Raw genomic sequence first — 17,109 nt, forward strand, 5'->3', positions numbered from 1 at the left:
CAAGAGTAGCAGAGCAAGAGTAGCAGAGCAAGAGTAGCAGAGCAAGAGTAGCAGAGCAAGAGTAGCAGAGCAAGAGTAGCAGGAGCAAGCTCCCCAACCATGGCGGTACTGCTATCCCAGCAGCGGCACCTGGCTGGGACATATCGGCCAACATCCCCGCTGGAACCACTCTCACCGAGTTTTCCAGAACTTGGAGATCAATTTCCACTGGATGTCGCCGCACTGGTCGTATCGCATGCGGACCCTAATCCAGTCCGCGCACTCGATGTCCCTAACACAGCTGTAGAAGCAGAGGCTACCACAGCACCCCCACCAGGACTTAGCGTACTCGTAGCGCCCTCATAGCCCACCGCAAGGACCGGCAATGCTGTCAACGCATACCTCACCCCGCCAAGAATCACAATATCCCCGCTCGGCTCAAAGAAGAGCGCATGTCTGTCCACCGCTGATTTGAGCGCTGCCAGGCTGCAGAACGTACCCTCCATTCAGTTAGCCTTCTGTGTATACGGATCTACAACATGTGAGTGGACAATTTTTGTAGCCACGGCATATTCTCATTTCCGTTGTTGCCAAGGAAACATAATTAAGGGTGTGGAGGCTATATACCGGTCAGCTTCACTCTAGTCATATTCCTCGATCTCCCCAAGTAGGTCGGTTTACACATTTGAGTCTAGGACTTTCGTGGATAGAGTTCTTAGCCTCTTGTCCGGCCTCGCGACACTCCGTCTATTTGATCCAAGTCTTCGATTCCGCCGCTCTCTCTTTCGTCGATGCATGACATAAGTGAGGAGATATACAGCAAGTGACAGTATGATGCTGCACAGGAAGTATATCCAAATCCAAGGCGATACAAAATTGTCATCCTTCTTCGCCTCATGAGCGGGCATCCAATTCCAGAATGACGTGCTGAACATTGTCTGTTGTTTGGTCAGCGAGTGTTCGATTTGGGCATTCCATAATTGACTTACGGCGACGGCGGTAGCTGGAAGAAAAATCAACGTCACGACAGCCATGATGCGCATGACATAGCTTTCATTCAGTGCAGCTTCAGCATGTCGCTGCGAAATCAAGCTGTTGACAGTGTCTACCTGTGCCTGCGCTCTGGCCTCGAGTAGCCGTTTGGAATCTTCCGCGCCTGCGATGAGGCCTTTCAGGTATGTTATCCGCCGGACGAAGCAATCAGGTAGTTCTTGGCAATTTTTCGAAACTTCTTCAATTAGCTCCAATGAATTCAGGCCTCCTTGGAAAGTCAAGCCACAGAAGTATAATGTTCCGAGAAGGCCAGTCAACTTTTGCGTAATGTTCCCGAAATCGATGGTTTCGAGGCGCTTGGTACGCTCTTGTGGCGTCAAGTTCGCGTTTGGGTCATCTGCGGCACCGTGTATGAGACCTGTGTCCTTCTCCACGCTTGCCAGGTACTGAGATCTCAGCTCGAGTAGCACAGCGAAATGATGAAGTTTCCACTCTACTAGGATGAGAGGAAGAAGCATCGCGTGGTGCGCAAAGTCTTGCGACTCGCGCAGGCATCGCTTCATGGCAACGATCTCATCGGCCTGCAGGCCATGTACAAAGCAATTCACGATACCGGTTGTTGGACACTTCGTTGTTGCGACACAGTAGTTCCAATCCTTCGACCGACCACCGCGAAGCATGATGCCCTCTGACGTAGTACCTAAATGTTCAACACAGAATTTCGCCTTAATAGGCATAGTACTGAGCAGCATTCGAAGGAACTCGCTCGGCAGATTCCAATTTTGGCGTATAGCTTGTAGTGTAGAGCAAGAAAATGGAAGAGCGATGACCTCTGCGTCAGATCTATGTTGCTCTGGTGCGCATACAAAGACGCGAAGCAGTGGTTTCGAGGCTGCGGAGTCGTACTGTCACCCGATTAGCTTGATGTCATGTAGTTGTTTCGTTGAACGAGACCTTGTTGAGCCAAGTCACTATCTTGTCTTCCGTGATCGGTTCTTCACGAAATCGTCGCTTGTCGTCCTCGTCGATACTTTAGTCATACCGAAAAGCCTATAGTCAGACGAACCACTCACGACGTCTTTCCCGTACACTTCGATTATCTCGCTAAACTCTCCATCATTTGTAGGCCGTCCGAAATTGCTTTCATCATTCAGAAGCCGATCGTTGTAATGGTCAAACATGATCTACGAGTATAACTCAACATACACGTCGTGAGATCGATTTTTTTGGGTTCTTGCGAATGCCGTCCAGTTCTCCCAACAGCCGCTTATTTGAATGGTATACGCAGACACTCCGCGGATAGATCATTGGCGGCAGCAGTCTGCTGTATCGTGGTTGCTGCGAGGCTGGGGCTGTGCTGATGATAAACGCGGCGCCGGATATGGTATTTGCGCTCTTCTGCACCAATGAAAACACACACCATCCACAAAGAGGTCGTTCAGCTTCACTCAGCCCGATACCAGAGGTGGCCTCGGAGCGTCGGACAGCTGCACAATTAGCGGAGCAAATGAGGCAACGTATCTGCCTAATTTGCCCTGCCTCGCGCGCGACCGGGGCGAAGCTTTGAGGCGGAGGCTGCTCCTGGTATGCATCTCACTCTTGTTGGCAATCAAGCTTTGCTGATGGAAACTCAAGATGTGGGTGAGTTGGCATGTCGTCGGTCGCATGGCATGCGGCAGAGCGCCTTCCTGCAAATGTTCGCCATCCACGGGCAGTGCCTCAGCGTTAGTGAAAACCAGCATAAATAATCAAGTCGGCAAGGTCATCTACGTCATTCTTATTTTGTCTGCTGTCCATAAGGCACCACCGGCTTACAGTAGTCGGGCCAGCAACCCCTCAATGCTCTTCTGGCGGCGGTACATTATGTGCAATTTCTCATGGTCGCATACGACCACCTGCATGCGAACGATCACGTGCACAAATAAGCAAGTCACTGAATTCGCTGTCATCTAGTCGGAGTTGATACGGTCGATTGAACTCTTTTGAATCCAAATTCACAAACTTGGCAATCACCCCAGGCCCGCTATAATTCATGTATGGTAACTTCTTCTACTCGCAGTCTACACCTGACTGAACTTGACTTCGTCGAATTAAACCTCCTCCGAACTCGACGAATCTAACTTCTCAGTGTGCCGTGCGTCGCCCGTTCCTTTCTCGATACTTTGCACGGAATGTCTCCTCATGTCTCCTGCAGCACCAATACCCATCTGATCCATGCGATCGCGCACATGCTGCTTTGCGAACAAGTAATCAATCTCCTCGAGCGTGCGACCAGTCGTCTCGGGGCAGCAGAACCACACGTAAGCTGCCGCAATGAAGCAGCAGATCAATGGCCAAATGAAGATCTTAGGACCCACAGCCTCGATGCCGGTTCCGCCACCGAAGACCATGACCCAAGTAGAAAGCCACTCACCGCATGCCGCGAGTCCACCAGCAACGTGTCGATACTTTAACGGAGCGATCTCGGGACCGTAGATCCACGGAGGACCCAGCCAGCCAAAGCCGAAGACTACCATGTAGAGCATGATCATGGCGACCGCAGACCAGTTTGTACCTACGTTTTGGGAGGATTCGGGAAGAGTCGTGAGAACAATGTAGACGAGCATGCAGATGCCGCAGCCGATGGATGTCCAGAACATCATAGAGCGACGTCCGATCCTCTCAATGTACCAAACTGGCGGGTAAGAAGCAAGAGCGAAGACGGTATTCAGTACAGCGGCCAAAATTCCGGAGAGGAAGTGGCTGTAGCCGAGCTTCAGGAATATGGTCGTGGAGAAATAGACGAGCATGTTAATTCCTACAGAATTTTGAGCAGGCGTTCAAAAATTTGTTCAAAATGGAAGCCGCTTACCCAGGAATTGTTGCGCAAACAGAATGAGGAAGCTGGTTCGAAGGCGGCGACCAACCTGGTAGTCCGAATTATCCCAAAAGAGGTGCATGAGGTTGAACTTCGCGTTATCTTCTTCGTTAATCGATGCCAGGACCTCGTTCTTCTGTGCCTGCACCGTCGGATGGTCTTCAGGGAGACCATGAAGCCTTGCCAAAATGGCATCAGCTTCGGGAATACGGTTGCGATAGTAGTACCATCTCGGAGTATCAGGGAGGAATATCAAGCCACCAGCGGAGAAGATGGCGAAACAGGCTTGCATAGCGATGGGAACGCGCCACAGGTACGGTCGAGTTTCGAGACCTTGAACAAAGCCGAAATCGATCCAGTATGCGAGTGCCTGTTGATGTCAGTCGGGAGAACAGAAAGATTCTGCTCGCATACGTACAACTCCACTAATCAGCAATGCGAGTTGCCAGCAGACTTCAGGGCCTCGCTCTCGCGCCTCGAGAGACATTTCTGCCATATAAGTGGGCACGGCGCTGGCGATGCAACCGATACCACAGCCACAGATGATACGACCCACGATGATCTGACCAACTGAGTAGGATGAGGCTTGAATAGCTGCACCAATGCATATGAGTAAGTCTCCCAGCAGAATGGTCTTGCGTCTTCCGAGTTGCATGCCGAACAGTGTCACCGCAAGAGACATGGCAGCGGCGGCGAGGTTGTAGATCGATGCAATGATGGGGATAATAAAGACCCCTTTAGGGTTACCGATAGCATCGAGAAATTGCGGGGTTGATTGAATACCGCCTAAAACTCCAGCGTCATATCCGTAAAGCATGAAGGCAGAACCACAACATGCTGACATGACCTTATACAATGTCCTTCCAGAAAGTTGAGAGAGCATGATGGAAGGCTTTTGGGTGACCAGTCCTATAGGTCAAGACTGCTCGGTGGGGTACGGAGTACGACAAAGATGACCGATGTTTTGAGTGCCTCCGAAGCTTCTTGAGAGGAAGCACGGGGAAGGAGCTGCTATTGATGAAAACTGAACGGGTCCGCCGTGAACTTTATACTGGTGTATTTCTAGATAGTTCATGATGTAGGCCGAAATTCAGGCGTTGCCGTCCAGACCTTGCCTGCAAATACCACGGTAGACACGGCTGTTGGTCCACCACCCCAGTTTCTTCCCGTATTCCAGACCCACTGGTGGACTTGTTCTATCCCTACGATCTAGGCCCCTGCAATACCCCGACAATGCATGTTCCGGATCGGGAAACTCGAATGCTGATTATGTGAGATGGCAAAGTGAAACGCGATGCAAAAGGCCACGCTCGGGAAGAGCCTGAGGCCAGGACCGTTGCTGCATGAGATCAACTCAAATAGTGATCCTGTGGCGTGAACAAGTTTTGGTCCGTCCGCCAATTGAATTGTATGAGTGCGTGCTTAGGCCCGGAAACGGTCCGGCTCCGATGGCAGCTACATCCGTGGTCTAGGTTAGATTCTAGCCTTACCCGCATATCGTCGGAATACCCTGGAACGTGATACAGAACTGTTCAAGAGAGCAACTGCTTACGAGGGCGCGTCCAGCCTGATTGCCCTGAACTCGTGCAGCAAGTGGTGTCCGAGCGATCTCCGTAGCGTGACCGGTACGTTGCTCAAGTTCGAGCTGCACCGCACGGGTATATACGAGATCATATCTCATAGCGCAAGATTTCAAGTCTCGTCCCAAAAATATCCGTTCGGAGAGATAGCCTTCGATTCATACATTTGTTGCGGTTGCCGGGTTCAGCACTCCCGAACTGTCAACACAATCACCTCCGTGCTTGGTACGAGGGCCTCCAGCATAACTCATGTATGGAATGCTGGAACTCATAGTAGATTTTGATGACGTTTCCAGGATTAGGAAAGGTCTTGTGGTGAGACTAGCAACAGATTCAACGACTTCCCACGCTCGGGCAGTAGGTGCCTCTATCAACGTCACAATCGAGCGTCACCGTTTAACAGCCTCAAATATTACGTGTGCAATCATCCTGAAATTTTTCGGGAAGTCAATTGTGGCCGTGGTATGGAGGCGTATGCTCTTCCGCGTGACATACTATCGAAAGGACTTCCGGGCCATCTGTCAGCAGATGCTGACCAAAGTTTACTGTTACTGTGAGATATTTTCTTAGATAGTGTGTCTCATACCGATACGGCGCTGTTGCTTTTGGGATCTTGGTTCTTTGTTTGAGTATGTGAACAATTGCTCCACGCCGCCTTCTAGCTTGTCAAACCACGCAACTGCTTAGGATAGTCTTGTGTTCATGAAATTTCAACTTAAGCCGTAATGATTGTGTTTCCTGAGGTAATAATTGAGTCTGGTGCGTCACGTCAAATAGTCGATCTCAAGTATTTTTGACGTTGTATGCCAGCAGGTCAACGCCAGTTTCTCATACAACCGCAGCTATGTGCCATCATGTACACTTTTAGAGGATTAATAAAACGATGGACGGAACGAGGACCTACCAGATAGTATAGGCTTATGAACAGTGCTCGTCGAGTCGCTGAGGCTACGCGCCTATGTTTGCACTGTTTACATTCACCCAACTCAACAAACGCGCGCACGCGCCCCTCGACGTCGACCACCGCTGCTTTGATTCTCGCACTCTCCGTCCACTTGTCCACCACCACCACCAACGCGACTGCTATAGCCTTGCACTACCCCGCTGCCACCCAGAGGGCGCATTGCTAACCGACCCGCCCAGCAATATGGACTCGTCGCCCCTCTCTCTTCCAGTATTTGTCCGTGCAATCACACCTACACCCTCAATTGCTCGTACAATTAGACCTACACCCGCATATGCTCGTACTGTCACACCTGCGCCCGCATCTGTACCTACGGCCGTGCCTGCGCCCGACGTCGACTTCGACGTCGACCACCTCCCACAGCACACAAGGCCCTCTCGCATCAAAGTCAAGGAGCTTCCCGACACAGAGCGTCAGCGCGCCGAAACCACCGCCAGCCACCTCTTCACAAACTTCGACGACGCCCGCATCCGTACCGCCCTCGTACACATCATCCAAGTCCGCGACGAGTCCCACATACGCCCCAAACGTGGAGACCGCACGGGATGGGCAGTTCTCCAGGTCGAAAAGCGCCAACAGCGCGAGACCATGCCCACGGAAAGACGCGCAGACGCAGACATACTGTCACGTCCACCGCCGCGCCTCGCGGTCAGCGCGCCTGTCATACTCAAGGACTCACTTGTATGGCCCGTGCCTGGGAGTCCTATGGGGAACGCGTGGTCTGGCGAGCATTTCTGGAAGCCGGAGTTCTGCGAGTCGGTGCCTGCGAGTCCGATGTGGGAAGAAGGTGGATGTGCGCACAGCGATGCCGCGCGCCAGAGCTATTATGACTCTGTGGTCGCGGATGTGGAGAAGTGCGCGCTCGAGGTCAAGGCTGATACTATGCAGGGCGACGAGCAGATGTCGGGCGCGGAGTGCGATGTTATCGCCGCGATGACGGTGCTGGAAGAAATGAAGGCGGGCTTCGGTGAAGACGACTGGCCTGTACCAGGCGATGTTCTTGCCAAAACCAAAGAATTCTGTCAAGAAGAGAAGAAGGCGCTTGAGTTGAGCCCGATCCGTGACCTTGCAGACATGCAGGAATCGTATAACTGGCTGAGCTTCGAGCAGAGCTCGCTACAGCCGTTGACGAAGCTCGATGAGGTGCGTGGCAGACTGAAGATGATCAAGGAGACGAAGAGGAACTCGGGAATTGAGCCTTCGGAGCGGGTATACCACCTTGTCTACGCTGTGCAAATCCTAGAAGAGAAGATCAGAACTCTGAAGCTACACGACATCTATGCCGACAACAGCGATGACGACATGATGGAATATGGGAATTTTCTGAAAAGCCTAGCGGAAGTCCTGCCGCTTGCGGAAGAGTGTGGCAGCAGTATCGCGAGCTATTCGTCAGACAGCGAGCTCGAGGAGAGGAGAGATCTGAAAAGAGAGATGTCAGAAATCGGGCTTGAAAAGATGAAAGCTGTGAGAATGGACGTATTATCAAACGGGCTCGCAAAGAGGAGAGATCTGAGGAAAGAGGTCTCGGAGGGCGGACTAGAGCGGAGAAGACTGCGAGGAAAAGCGCCGAGCACGCTCGATCTTGAATCGTGGGCTTCGAGTCTGAAAGTACTCGACAACAAGAAGAAAGCTGATGGGTTTAGGGACGAGGGTCTGTTCTTCTGAACCATCAAAGCTGATCGCATGTCTAGCGAGATTAGAAGTGTATAAGGTTATACTACACCACCGCAGAGGCACCGACTATGCCTTCTTCTCGAACAGCAGATGCGTGACACCCCACGTATCGCCACCTTCCCACTTGAACAACTCCGCACACGCCAGGTAGAAGATCTGCCACCGGTTCCACCACGTCACGACATCTTTTGCGCCATATGTTTCCACGAGAGCGGGCCATATGCTGTCTTTGTTGCGAAGCATAGTCTTGAGCCAGTCTTCGCAGGTCTGGGCGTAGTGCTGTCCATTTACCCACCACTGTCGTTGTACTGAGAGATTGGACTGGAAGTACAGCAAGAGGTCTGCTGACGGCATGGTTCCTTTACAAGATTAGATCCCTCGAATGAAACGTCAAAGTGATTCTAGACATACCACCGGTGAAGAAAAACTCGCTCATCCAGCCGCCTTCAAAGTCGTATGGAGTGTCTTTATGGCAGAAAATGTGCAGGAAAAGCTTGCCACCGGGTTTTAGTGCTCTCGAGACCTTCTCCAAGAGCAATTGGTAATTCTTCATGTGCTCAAAAAGTTCAATCGAGACTACGCGGTCGAAGCTCTCGGCCTCGAATTCGTAGTCTACGACATCTCCAGTGATGACAGTGAGATTAGTGAAGCCTTTTGACTTCGCCACACCGTCAATGTACTCTTTCTGCGTCCGTGAGTTGGAAAATCCGGTTACTTGCGAGTTAGGAAAGCGCTCTGCGAAAAAGAGAGATGCAGAACCCCAGCCGCAACTATCGTGTTGTGGTTAGCCATAACTTCCCGATTTTCTCCACGCACGAGACATATGTAGGAAAGGACTCACCCCAAATCCAATATCCTCATCCCATCCTTCAATTCCGCTCGCTCCACATAAACTTCCAACATTTTGACTTCCGCCTCCCCCAACGTTTCCTTCCCAGTCTCATACAAACACGAGCTATACTTCATCCGCGGGCCCAACATACCCTTCAGTACGCCCGTTCCGACCTCATAATGCTGCTCATTCGCCTTCTTCGTCTCAATCGCAATGGGCCTTTCCCGAAGCAGCTTGACATAGCTCATTTTAGAGTCATATGCTTCGCTCAGGGAATGCGTTGCGATTTCCGACAGACGGGACGCAAGTTGGCGCCGGATGCCTAGGCGGATGAGTGGGTGGGGGAGGTAACCGCCATCGAGAATGGGGTTGATGAGGGCGTCGGACATCAGATATTCCGAGAGGGCGTTCATGGTGGGCAATCAGCTTGGACCGAGAGGCACGGTGCCAATTGTGCTATGGGGGAATCTTTTAAAAAGAGATGTGCAAGAGAGACAGAGGATGCTGAGGTAGATATCGTGACTTTGCGGTCATGTTGTTGAGAAGATTGTTGTTTCAAGGGCGAGGCCTGAAACGGTTAGCGAACGGGAAGTGTGACGTCAACGACTCATGCAATTGGGAAATCGCGTCGAGCAGTCACGCGAGGAAAACGTGGCAGAGGATTCAAAGCTATCGGGGACCGCGACGCATGAGCGCGTTGTATCGTAGGAACGGAAACTTCTTGGTTCTTACCCAGTAAAACGGGGTGAAAGGAGCTTCATTCTTCAGACAGGATCAAAGAATAAAACCAATCATTAAGCAGAAAAGTGCACATTCGAAGGATAAGCAAGTCTCATCTTTCGTGCATTCTGTGCATTTGGAAGACCCTGAAGATGGCATAAAGTCAGGGGTTTGAAATGTAGCAGCCCTGCACTGCACCGGGGGTCCTAGCGCGAACTTTAAACTTAACGACACCATGAACCATAGTGCTCATACCAACAAATGAGAAGGATAAATTCTGTACCAAATGATCGGCGCACAATACACAATAATGCCAACCAAGAATAGACACAGACCATTCCTCTTAGGTCTCATCGTGCGCAAACAGTCGCAGAAGAAAAAGACACTCCGACCCGGGCCGGATATCGTGAGCTTGCGGTCTACCACCTGTCCTTCTCCTTTTTCTTCTTCGTCTCCTCTTCGTCCCACGCCATCAATTCTGGACGACATGTGCAGCCGGGAACCTTGAGATGCATCACACCAGACTTGGTCACATCCACAAGCCAGCCTGCCCATCGAAGCTCGAGATCGACGATCGTCTTGTCCTCACCCATCTCCAGGCGCATCTCCTTCTGCTCCAGCAAGTACTTTCGAAGCTGGATTGCAGAATCAACAGGCTTGGGAGCGACTGCCTTCTGCCTCTTCGCCTTTGCCTCCTTCTTTGCAAGAGTGATCTTGGCATTGATCATGCGTTCAAGGCGGGAGCACATGTGCTCACATAGCTTATCAGCACCAGATCGCTGCCGCAGCAGCTTCTCGGCGAAGTACTCTGCTGCTGTGATGTCGTTCATGTTGGCACCTGCAGAGCAAAGCTTCGTAGACGGAGACGTGAACGAAGTGTCACCTTGCTGACGGCAGACAAGGACGTCATCGAACGAGGAGTTGGGGTTGATAATGTTGGAGACGGCAAAGGAGTTCTGGCTAAGTGGCGGTAGATCGTCTTGGTTACCAAGGTCCTGAAGACTGCCGACAACTGTCTTCTCATCATCATATTCCTCTTCCTCATGCAAGCTGGCGGGGGGAGGACCGAACAAAGCCACTCCATACGGCGGACGCTTGTGTGGATCTAGGGCAAAACGACTAGGCTGGATAGTCATCTTTACAGAGTCGAAGCTGTTGTCTGGTGTGAAGTTGACGTCTGAATCGTACCCATAGCCACCCCGAGGATCACGCGTAATTAGGATCTTGCCAGTGTGAGCATCTATCAGGTTGATCGGACCCAGACCAGTAGTACTGATGGGGTGCTTGTAACTTGACTTGACCGAGACAACGCTATTGAAGCTAGATTCAGGAGTGAAGTTCGCATCTGGGTGGTAGCCGAAACCACCACGGGGATCGCGTGTCGAGATGATCTTGCCAGTGCGATCATCCACTAGCTTGAGGGGACCCGTCAAGGCTGTCTGCACCAGCGCAGCTGCTTCATCAAACTCACGAGGAGACGTGCTGGGTGCCAGGTTGAAATCTGTCCTCTTTTTCGTTGGCTTCTTGACGGTGATTTCGATGTCACCAACATCCTGGGAGCGCTCGAAGGCTATACCGCAAAGAGAGAGTGGCAAACGAAGGTCTGATCGCTGGCGCTCCACATGGGAGTGCATCTCCGGCAGTGACGAGGAGAGAGGAAGCAGGGTTGGGGATGATGGAAGGCTTGCTCCGTCAAACGAAGTGAAAGAAGATCGTGGGATCTTCGCACGAGGCGCTTCGTCTTCAGTGTGCTCTGCAGAGCGCTTCTTGCCAGCAGAGAGGTTTGAGGAGAAGGAAGACATTGTTTTGTCTTGAAGTTACAGGGAACTAGTGCAGGTATTCAAAAATTTCCAAATGGAGAGAAAGTCGAGGTATCGAGGTTGCTGTGTTGATCCTAGGGGAAGATCGGTATGCAAGGGAACCAGGAGAAAAGAAGGTATGTTTTTAGGGGGACGAATTAGACCGCAAAGGGGGTTCTTCTTGGCACGCAAGGTGTAGGCCTGTGAGAGCTGGTGGTGCCACTCGCGAGAGATCTAGGGTTGTATCAAGAAGCGCTCGAGAAGGGTAATGAAGCCCTGGAGGTGGTGAGCGCCGCGCACTGATTTCAACCTCGAGTCACGTGGCCTTGGTGATGCAGGTGTAGGTGCTCAGTGCGTAGGTGGTGAAAGAAGGTCGACACGGTCTTTGCTGTGCTGAAAGTAGCGACAATGTGAAAATGAATCATCCGGACTGATATATGTAAATCGTTGACGCTTTGGTGGATAGATTCGTTGTTGTTGCATTGTGTAAACACAGATCGTCGAGATACGCGACAAGACGCGGTAGCGGCGCGTCTACCTGGTTTTACGCTAGCGGATACACGTGCGATGTGGCGGACCCTGGGGGACACGATTAAGTGTGGGTGCCTAAGATATCGTCACAGCGTGCCTGTATAACCTAGTGGATTGTATTTGCATAGGAGTCTGCAAATGGGCTGTCCGCCAAGTTGATCCGGGATCTGCTATCGTGAAATTGAGCCTGCAGACTTACAACTAGGATGTCAGAGACAACATGTACAGTCTGGATCCACGTCCTGTTTTTTGGGATAACCTTATCTATACTTCATGCACAAACGTTTGTCCCAGTAATGCACCGTGGAGTGTTTCGTTTAACAAATGAAGGAGCCGCCACAAACACAGTACCATCGACAACGTCGCAACGAGAAGGGACCAACCCTTGTTGGAAGAAGAAGCATGCATTACAATGATTGTAAGCGTCGGAAAGTGGTATCATAACATCTCCAAAGTTGCTCGCAGCTCTGATCTCAGATTGTGCTCTTTCCACCGAGTGGACTCTGGCTTTATTTTCCTTTCCCATGTGCGAGCAGTTCCACGCCCATCCTCACCACGCCAATAGTCGCACCCGTTTGAATCGCCTCGCTTCCGCCGCTGCTAAGTCGATGCTCGATGTCCGCAAGGCCTGACATCCATGTCACTAGTGTCTGGGCGGGTACTTCGTTCTTCACCAGCTCTTCACTCAACGCCGTCAAGATATCTGCCAGCGCAAGACCTTTTTGAGTCTTTATGGTGTTTATCGTCTTCAAGCACTGTGTGATATCGCCGGTTTCAAGCAGCAAGTTGAGGATATAGGTGATGTCTGCGGGGTGAGGTGCAGCTATACAGTCATAGATGGTGGTTTGCGTGATCTGATCTCGCACGATAGTGCTTGGGTCTGGTGCAGGCTGGTCAGGTGGCTGTAGCGGAGTACTTGATGCATGGCACGCTTGCAAGACGTTTAGCGCTCGTCGCATATCGCCCTTGCTCAGGGTTACGAGCGATTCCGTTGCCTCTTGCGTGATGTTAACCTTCTCATCCTCGATGACTTTGTCTACCAAATTTCGAATATCTCTTTCTTTGAGCGGCGAGAACCGGAATCGGGTACATCGCGAAAGCAGCGCTGGGGATAGCTTGTGTGTGTAGTTTGCGATGATGCAGAATCGCGTATTTGCTGTGTACTTCTCCATAATCCTTCGCAGAGCCATCTGGGCTGTAGATGTCATAGCGTCCGCCTCATCGAGAATAATCAGCTTGAAGGTTGCCAGTGATGAAGCCTCGCCCGGTTTCGGCGCAGCAGCAAAGATCTGCTTTGTGCTACTGAAGGTTTTGATCTGCTCACGGACCACGTCGATGCCTCTGTCATCCGAAGCGTTCAGTTCCAGCACCATTTGGCGCATGTTTTTGGCGCCGTAAATACGGCGTGCGAGAGCGAGGACGGTCGAGGTTTTGCCAGTACCAGGAGGGCCGTAGAGGAGAAGATGCGGTAATCGCTGGCTCAATTAGCAACAATACACAACCTGCGAGAGAGCAAACCATACGTTTGAGTCTACAAACTTGTTGATTGTAGCTATGATGTCCTTGTGACCTTCGACGTCGTCCAACGAGCTTGGTCGATACTTCTCTACCCTTGAACGAGTCAGCCAGGCTTTGCACCGTTCTCACAGGTAGCTTACCAGGGCAAAGAGTCTTCGGCCTCCACCGGCAGATTCGCAGCGCTTCGCTTTCCCTTCTTCGCATCTCCGCCGAACGCTATAGAGGTTCGTGCGGCGGGCGCATCGACGTCCATCTCATCTTCATAGTCCGACATGTTGACTGGAATACTTGGGTAGGACAACCAAGTAGTGCTGAATGCTCTGAATCACTCGGTAAGGCAGCTGCACGCGAGAATGTGAGGCTCGACAAAAGTGCGGGACGGGAGACGCGTCGCGCATTGGACGTGTTAATTGAGCCAGCCATGCGCACGGACCAGGTCGGCATCCCACCTGGAAGCTACGACGTGCACCGCCGTCACCTCCGCCCGCCGAAATCCCCAAGTTCCCCCACAAACACTGCTCCGATACCCTGCAGAGCGGGCGCTCACACATTCAAGATGCCTGTAAGGATTGCGCTCTTACATTCCCAGAACCTCTGTCGTGACCACAGGCCTGCAATGCTAATTGATCGCTAGGCATACCACTCCGTCTTCCTCGATGAGCCAAACCAACAGTTGATCGGTACATCTTCCACCTGCCCCCCGCCTCACCTGCAATTCGCCCCTAATTCTGTGTGCAGGCAACTTCGCCCTCCTCCCCCTTCGCACACGCACCCGCGGGCCCGCTATCCAACTCCCCGCGCTCCCCGCTGACGTCTCGGACCTCACCATCGAAGCCAGCCATGAGTCCTACGACCCGCTCGACGAAGTCCTCTCGCTCTTCCGCGCAAACACATTCTTCCGCAATTTCGAGATCAAGGGCCCTGCAGACCGGGTTATGATCTATGGCATTCTGTTCGTGAGCGAGGTGCTGACCAAGGTGAAGCCGGGGATGGGAAGGAGGGATGCTGAAAAGGTACGCTAGAGCCCGGGGACTGAAGCGCGGGATGTAGGATTAACAAAGTACAGGCTGTCATGAACATTGCGCTCGACACAAACTTCGCCATACCCGGAGATGCAGGATTCCCGCTGAATCAGGCCTTTGAAGCGCCCGCGGACAGGAACCAGGCCGAGGTGCTGAGGCAGTACATTATGCAGATGCGACAAGAGCTGGCGACGAGGCTCCTGAACAGATTATACGCCGATGGCGCACAGGTCCCCAGCAAGTGGTGGTTGAGCTTCACGAAGAGGAAGTTCATGGGCAAGGCGTTGTAGGGGCAGCATAGGGCAGGGAAGAGCTATGTAATGAAACAAATATCATTGACGCATCCATCGTAGATATTGGGGATTTGATTTGAAGCTGTCATAAGCAGGCAGAAATGGCATAGATGCTATGACTTCAGATGAACGATATCATGATGCGCCGTTCGGCAACAGATGGCTCGAGATGCCGAAGAGTCGCAACCGCCAACACATGCAAATGCTCAACTCATGCCGGTGTAGACGTGTCCGTCCCCGTCTTTCTCTTCTTCCCACCCCTCAACCCCCTGGCTTCTACCTTGCCCTCAATGGGTAACACCCTCGTCGCGGTGAAAAGATAGCCCTCCGCACCGCCCTTGCTTGTCATGTGAGCGTGTGTCCGGCCGGGTAGTACCTGCCACTGTCTGGCCCTCGCCGTCTGCAGCGACGGAGCCAGCAGCAGCGTCGGGTTCACGGGGAAGTTATCCTCATCGTCCGCCTCTACTTCATCTTCCTCCTCATCCACCCCGTTCTGCTTCCTCTTTCCGTTCTGCTGCCCAAACTGGCTCGCAATATATGCCGTCCTCCGCTCCTTGCTATAGTAATCACAAAGCTGCACCAACGGCTCCACATTTGGGCTATACACGACAACCTGGCCCCCGCCCTTGACCAGCGGCACGCACTCCTTCAGTATCGTGACCGGCTCCATGCTGCTCGCCACCACCAGTCCGTCGAACCCGCCCATGCGCGTCTCGTCCACCACGCGCTTCGTGCGCTCCCAGCGCCGCCGCTTGCGGTAGTAGTTCCCGCGCTTGGAGCTCTTGAGCGTGTTTAGCGTATCTTCGGGGATGACTTCCGGCTCGAAGTAGGTGGGGTCGTCGGTTGGGGAGAGGAGTTGCAGCCAGGAGAGGGCCTTGAGGTGCGTGTAGAGCGGGTGCGAGGGGGTGGGGTCGCCCGAGTCGAAGCCGAAGTATTTGAGGTGAGAGAGGTTGGGTTGGTTGTTGGAGTGGAGGACAGTGAGGGTGTTTGTGGTGGCGGAGGATTGGGGGATGTGTTGTTGGCGGGGTTTTCGGGGGTTGCGGGGCTGCGAAGTGGATGGGCCGTTGGGTGCGCCTGCTATGGTATCCGTGGTGGCGTCGGGCATGTGGGTATCGTCTGTCGTGGTCGTTGGGGGCGCCGTGGGTGCGGCTGGTGTAGTATTTGCGGGCGTGTCGCCGTTTGGCTCTGCGGGTAGGCCTTCCTCATTTCCGTCTTCTGACTCTGACGATACCTCTTCTGTAGGTGGGTACAATATCCCCATTCTTTCGGCAAGCGCTGCTGTTACCAGTCCACCAGTGTCATCTACCACAAGCCACCTGCCTCCGCCAATCTGACTTGCGCCATCCTCAGCAGTCATGACGCGACTCGTTGCTCCACTGTGGATATTCGCCCAGCTGCAGATCAACCCCAGAGAGTCATCACGCAGCTCCATGATCCTATATGCCTCTTTCTCGGTAACATATTCGGTCAGTATTGGGATGTCGAGTGGAAGCACGGTGAATCGCTTGAGGTACTTGCGCGACTTGCGCAGCGTGTACTTTGCGAGCGAGAATCGTGTCTTCTCCTCGATGCCCAGATGCGATGCCATTATCTTTTCTATAATGTCCTTGCCCGAGCCCGAGCCTGCCTTCTTCAGTTCTTCGATTTCGTCCATGGACAAGGTCTGCCGTGAGGGGTCGTCGACAGTCAAGCGGTTGTTGCGCATGATGACTTCTCCGTCTTCGCCCACGATGTCGTATGCAACGCCGCCTTCTGCGGGCGCATCGTCGTCCTTGGCCTCGGCTGGTGCTGCATGGTCGCTGCCCAAAGCTTCGGCGTGCAGCTCTGCGGCAGGTACGACCCGGAGCTTCGGCTGCGCTTTCGGGTCTTCTTGCTCGAGGAACTCGTACGTGAGGCGGTACGGGCGGCCGATGATCTGGTTCGAGTTGAAGGTGCCGAACTTGCCCAGGTTGATGTTGCTATGCGCAATTAGGTGTGATTCGGAGCCAACGCGAAAAGCAGGCCTCAGGTGCTCACTGCAGCTAGTCGACGTACGTATTGGGCGTGGTCTCCACGAGCTTGAGGATGCCCGAAGGCAGGCGCAAGGCGATGTGCGTACTGGGGCGTACGTGCGAATGCATTGCGCGGCCTGTTGTGCAGTGCGTCTTTCCTCACCGAGCCATGCGCACACTCTGTGACCTCGCAAGGACTTCTGAATGCGGAGTGGAGGCGCGTATTCGAGTACGGCCGTAGGCAAGAGCCAGAATACAATAGTTTCACGGACTCGGACTTTTCAGGCACGGTCGGGGAAAACTGAATGGTTCGGCCGCGATCTGCACTTTTCCCCCCACACAGCTGTGGCGCAAAG

The 17,109-nt window shown here is 52.8% G+C and overlaps 7 protein-coding genes across 7 annotated transcripts; 2 read left to right on the forward strand and 5 right to left on the reverse strand.

The window, feature by feature from the left end:
- Positions 1-3,062: 3,062 nt before the first annotated feature.
- CC84DRAFT_1216782 (general substrate transporter) lies at positions 3,063-4,646 on the reverse strand (the record flags this gene model as incomplete). Its single annotated transcript, XM_018182837.1, has 3 exons — positions 3,063-3,769; positions 3,824-4,199; positions 4,248-4,646. 3 exons carry the CDS (start codon positions 4,644-4,646, stop codon positions 3,063-3,065), a joined length of 1,482 nt encoding a protein of 493 aa, XP_018035799.1.
- A 1,910-nt stretch (positions 4,647-6,556) lies between these two features.
- Positions 6,557-8,038, forward strand: CC84DRAFT_1216783 (uncharacterized protein; the record flags this gene model as incomplete). The annotated part of the gene is made up of 1 exon (XM_018182838.1): positions 6,557-8,038. The coding sequence occupies one exon, from the start codon at positions 6,557-6,559 to the stop codon at positions 8,036-8,038; it is 1,482 nt and encodes a 493-aa protein (XP_018035800.1).
- Positions 8,037-9,409, reverse strand: CC84DRAFT_1163976 (cyclopropane-fatty-acyl-phospholipid synthase-like protein). Its single transcript, XM_018178379.1, has 3 exons — positions 8,889-9,409; positions 8,459-8,817; positions 8,037-8,406 (listed from the first exon to the last, which is right to left on the reverse strand). The coding sequence occupies exons 1-3, from the start codon at positions 9,290-9,292 to the stop codon at positions 8,114-8,116; spliced, it is 1,056 nt and encodes a 351-aa protein (XP_018035801.1). The 5' UTR covers positions 9,293-9,409; the 3' UTR covers positions 8,037-8,113.
- A 540-nt stretch (positions 9,410-9,949) lies between these two features.
- Positions 9,950-10,743, reverse strand: CC84DRAFT_1163977 (uncharacterized protein). Its single transcript, XM_018178380.1, has one exon. It carries the CDS (start codon positions 10,733-10,735, stop codon positions 10,019-10,021), a length of 717 nt encoding a protein of 238 aa, XP_018035802.1. The 5' UTR covers positions 10,736-10,743; the 3' UTR covers positions 9,950-10,018.
- Positions 10,744-12,157: 1,414 nt separating this feature from the next.
- Positions 12,158-13,814, reverse strand: CC84DRAFT_1258885 (P-loop containing nucleoside triphosphate hydrolase protein). The gene is made up of 3 exons (XM_018184862.1): positions 13,588-13,814; positions 13,453-13,540; positions 12,158-13,404 (listed from the first exon to the last, which is right to left on the reverse strand). Exons 1-3 carry the CDS (start codon positions 13,719-13,721, stop codon positions 12,439-12,441), a joined length of 1,188 nt encoding a protein of 395 aa, XP_018035803.1. The 5' UTR covers positions 13,722-13,814; the 3' UTR covers positions 12,158-12,438.
- Positions 13,815-13,932: 118 nt separating this feature from the next.
- CC84DRAFT_1163979 (ARP2/3 complex, 21 kDa p21-Arc subunit) lies at positions 13,933-14,933 on the forward strand. The gene is made up of 4 exons (XM_018178381.1): positions 13,933-14,009; positions 14,082-14,127; positions 14,186-14,460; positions 14,514-14,933. The coding sequence occupies exons 1-4, from the start codon at positions 14,004-14,006 to the stop codon at positions 14,757-14,759; spliced, it is 573 nt and encodes a 190-aa protein (XP_018035804.1). The 5' UTR covers positions 13,933-14,003; the 3' UTR covers positions 14,760-14,933.
- Positions 14,934-14,973: 40 nt separating this feature from the next.
- Positions 14,974-17,036, reverse strand: CC84DRAFT_1258887 (Gcd10p-domain-containing protein; the record flags this gene model as incomplete). Its single annotated transcript, XM_018184863.1, has 2 exons — positions 16,797-17,036; positions 14,974-16,720 (listed from the first exon to the last, which is right to left on the reverse strand). Exons 1-2 carry the CDS (start codon positions 16,880-16,882, stop codon positions 14,974-14,976), a joined length of 1,833 nt encoding a protein of 610 aa, XP_018035805.1. The 5' UTR covers positions 16,883-17,036.
- Between the last annotated feature and the right edge of the window lie 73 nt (positions 17,037-17,109).

Source organism: Paraphaeosphaeria sporulosa (assembly GCF_001642045.1).
Source record: "Paraphaeosphaeria sporulosa strain AP3s5-JAC2a unplaced genomic scaffold CC84scaffold_5, whole genome shotgun sequence".
Lineage (NCBI taxonomy): Eukaryota > Fungi > Ascomycota > Dothideomycetes > Pleosporales > Didymosphaeriaceae > Paraphaeosphaeria > Paraphaeosphaeria sporulosa.

Coding starts and splice junctions, on each gene's coding strand:
- CC84DRAFT_1163976 (XM_018178379.1), bottom strand. CDS start 9,292: ATGAACGCCCTCTCGGAATATCTGATGTCCGACGCCCTCATCAACCCC. Junction 8,818..8,888: donor ATGAGGATATTGGATTTGGG/GTGAGTCCTTTC, acceptor ACAACACGATAG/TTGCGGCTGGGGTTCTGCAT. Junction 8,407..8,458: donor CGAGTTTTTCTTCACCGGTG/GTATGTCTAGAA, acceptor AATCTTGTAAAG/GAACCATGCCGTCAGCAGAC.
- CC84DRAFT_1163977 (XM_018178380.1), bottom strand. CDS start 10,735: ATGACTATCCAGCCTAGTCGTTTTGCCCTAGATCCACACAAGCGTCCG.
- CC84DRAFT_1258885 (XM_018184862.1), bottom strand. CDS start 13,721: ATGTCGGACTATGAAGATGAGATGGACGTCGATGCGCCCGCCGCACGA. Junction 13,541..13,587: donor GCCGAAGACTCTTTGCCCTG/GTAAGCTACCTG, acceptor GACTCGTTCAAG/GGTAGAGAAGTATCGACCAA. Junction 13,405..13,452: donor ACAAGTTTGTAGACTCAAAC/GTATGGTTTGCT, acceptor TAATTGAGCCAG/CGATTACCGCATCTTCTCCT.
- CC84DRAFT_1163979 (XM_018178381.1), top strand. Junction 14,128..14,185: donor GCCAAACCAACAGTTGATCG/GTACATCTTCCA, acceptor TTCTGTGTGCAG/GCAACTTCGCCCTCCTCCCC. Junction 14,461..14,513: donor GAAGGAGGGATGCTGAAAAG/GTACGCTAGAGC, acceptor AACAAAGTACAG/GCTGTCATGAACATTGCGCT.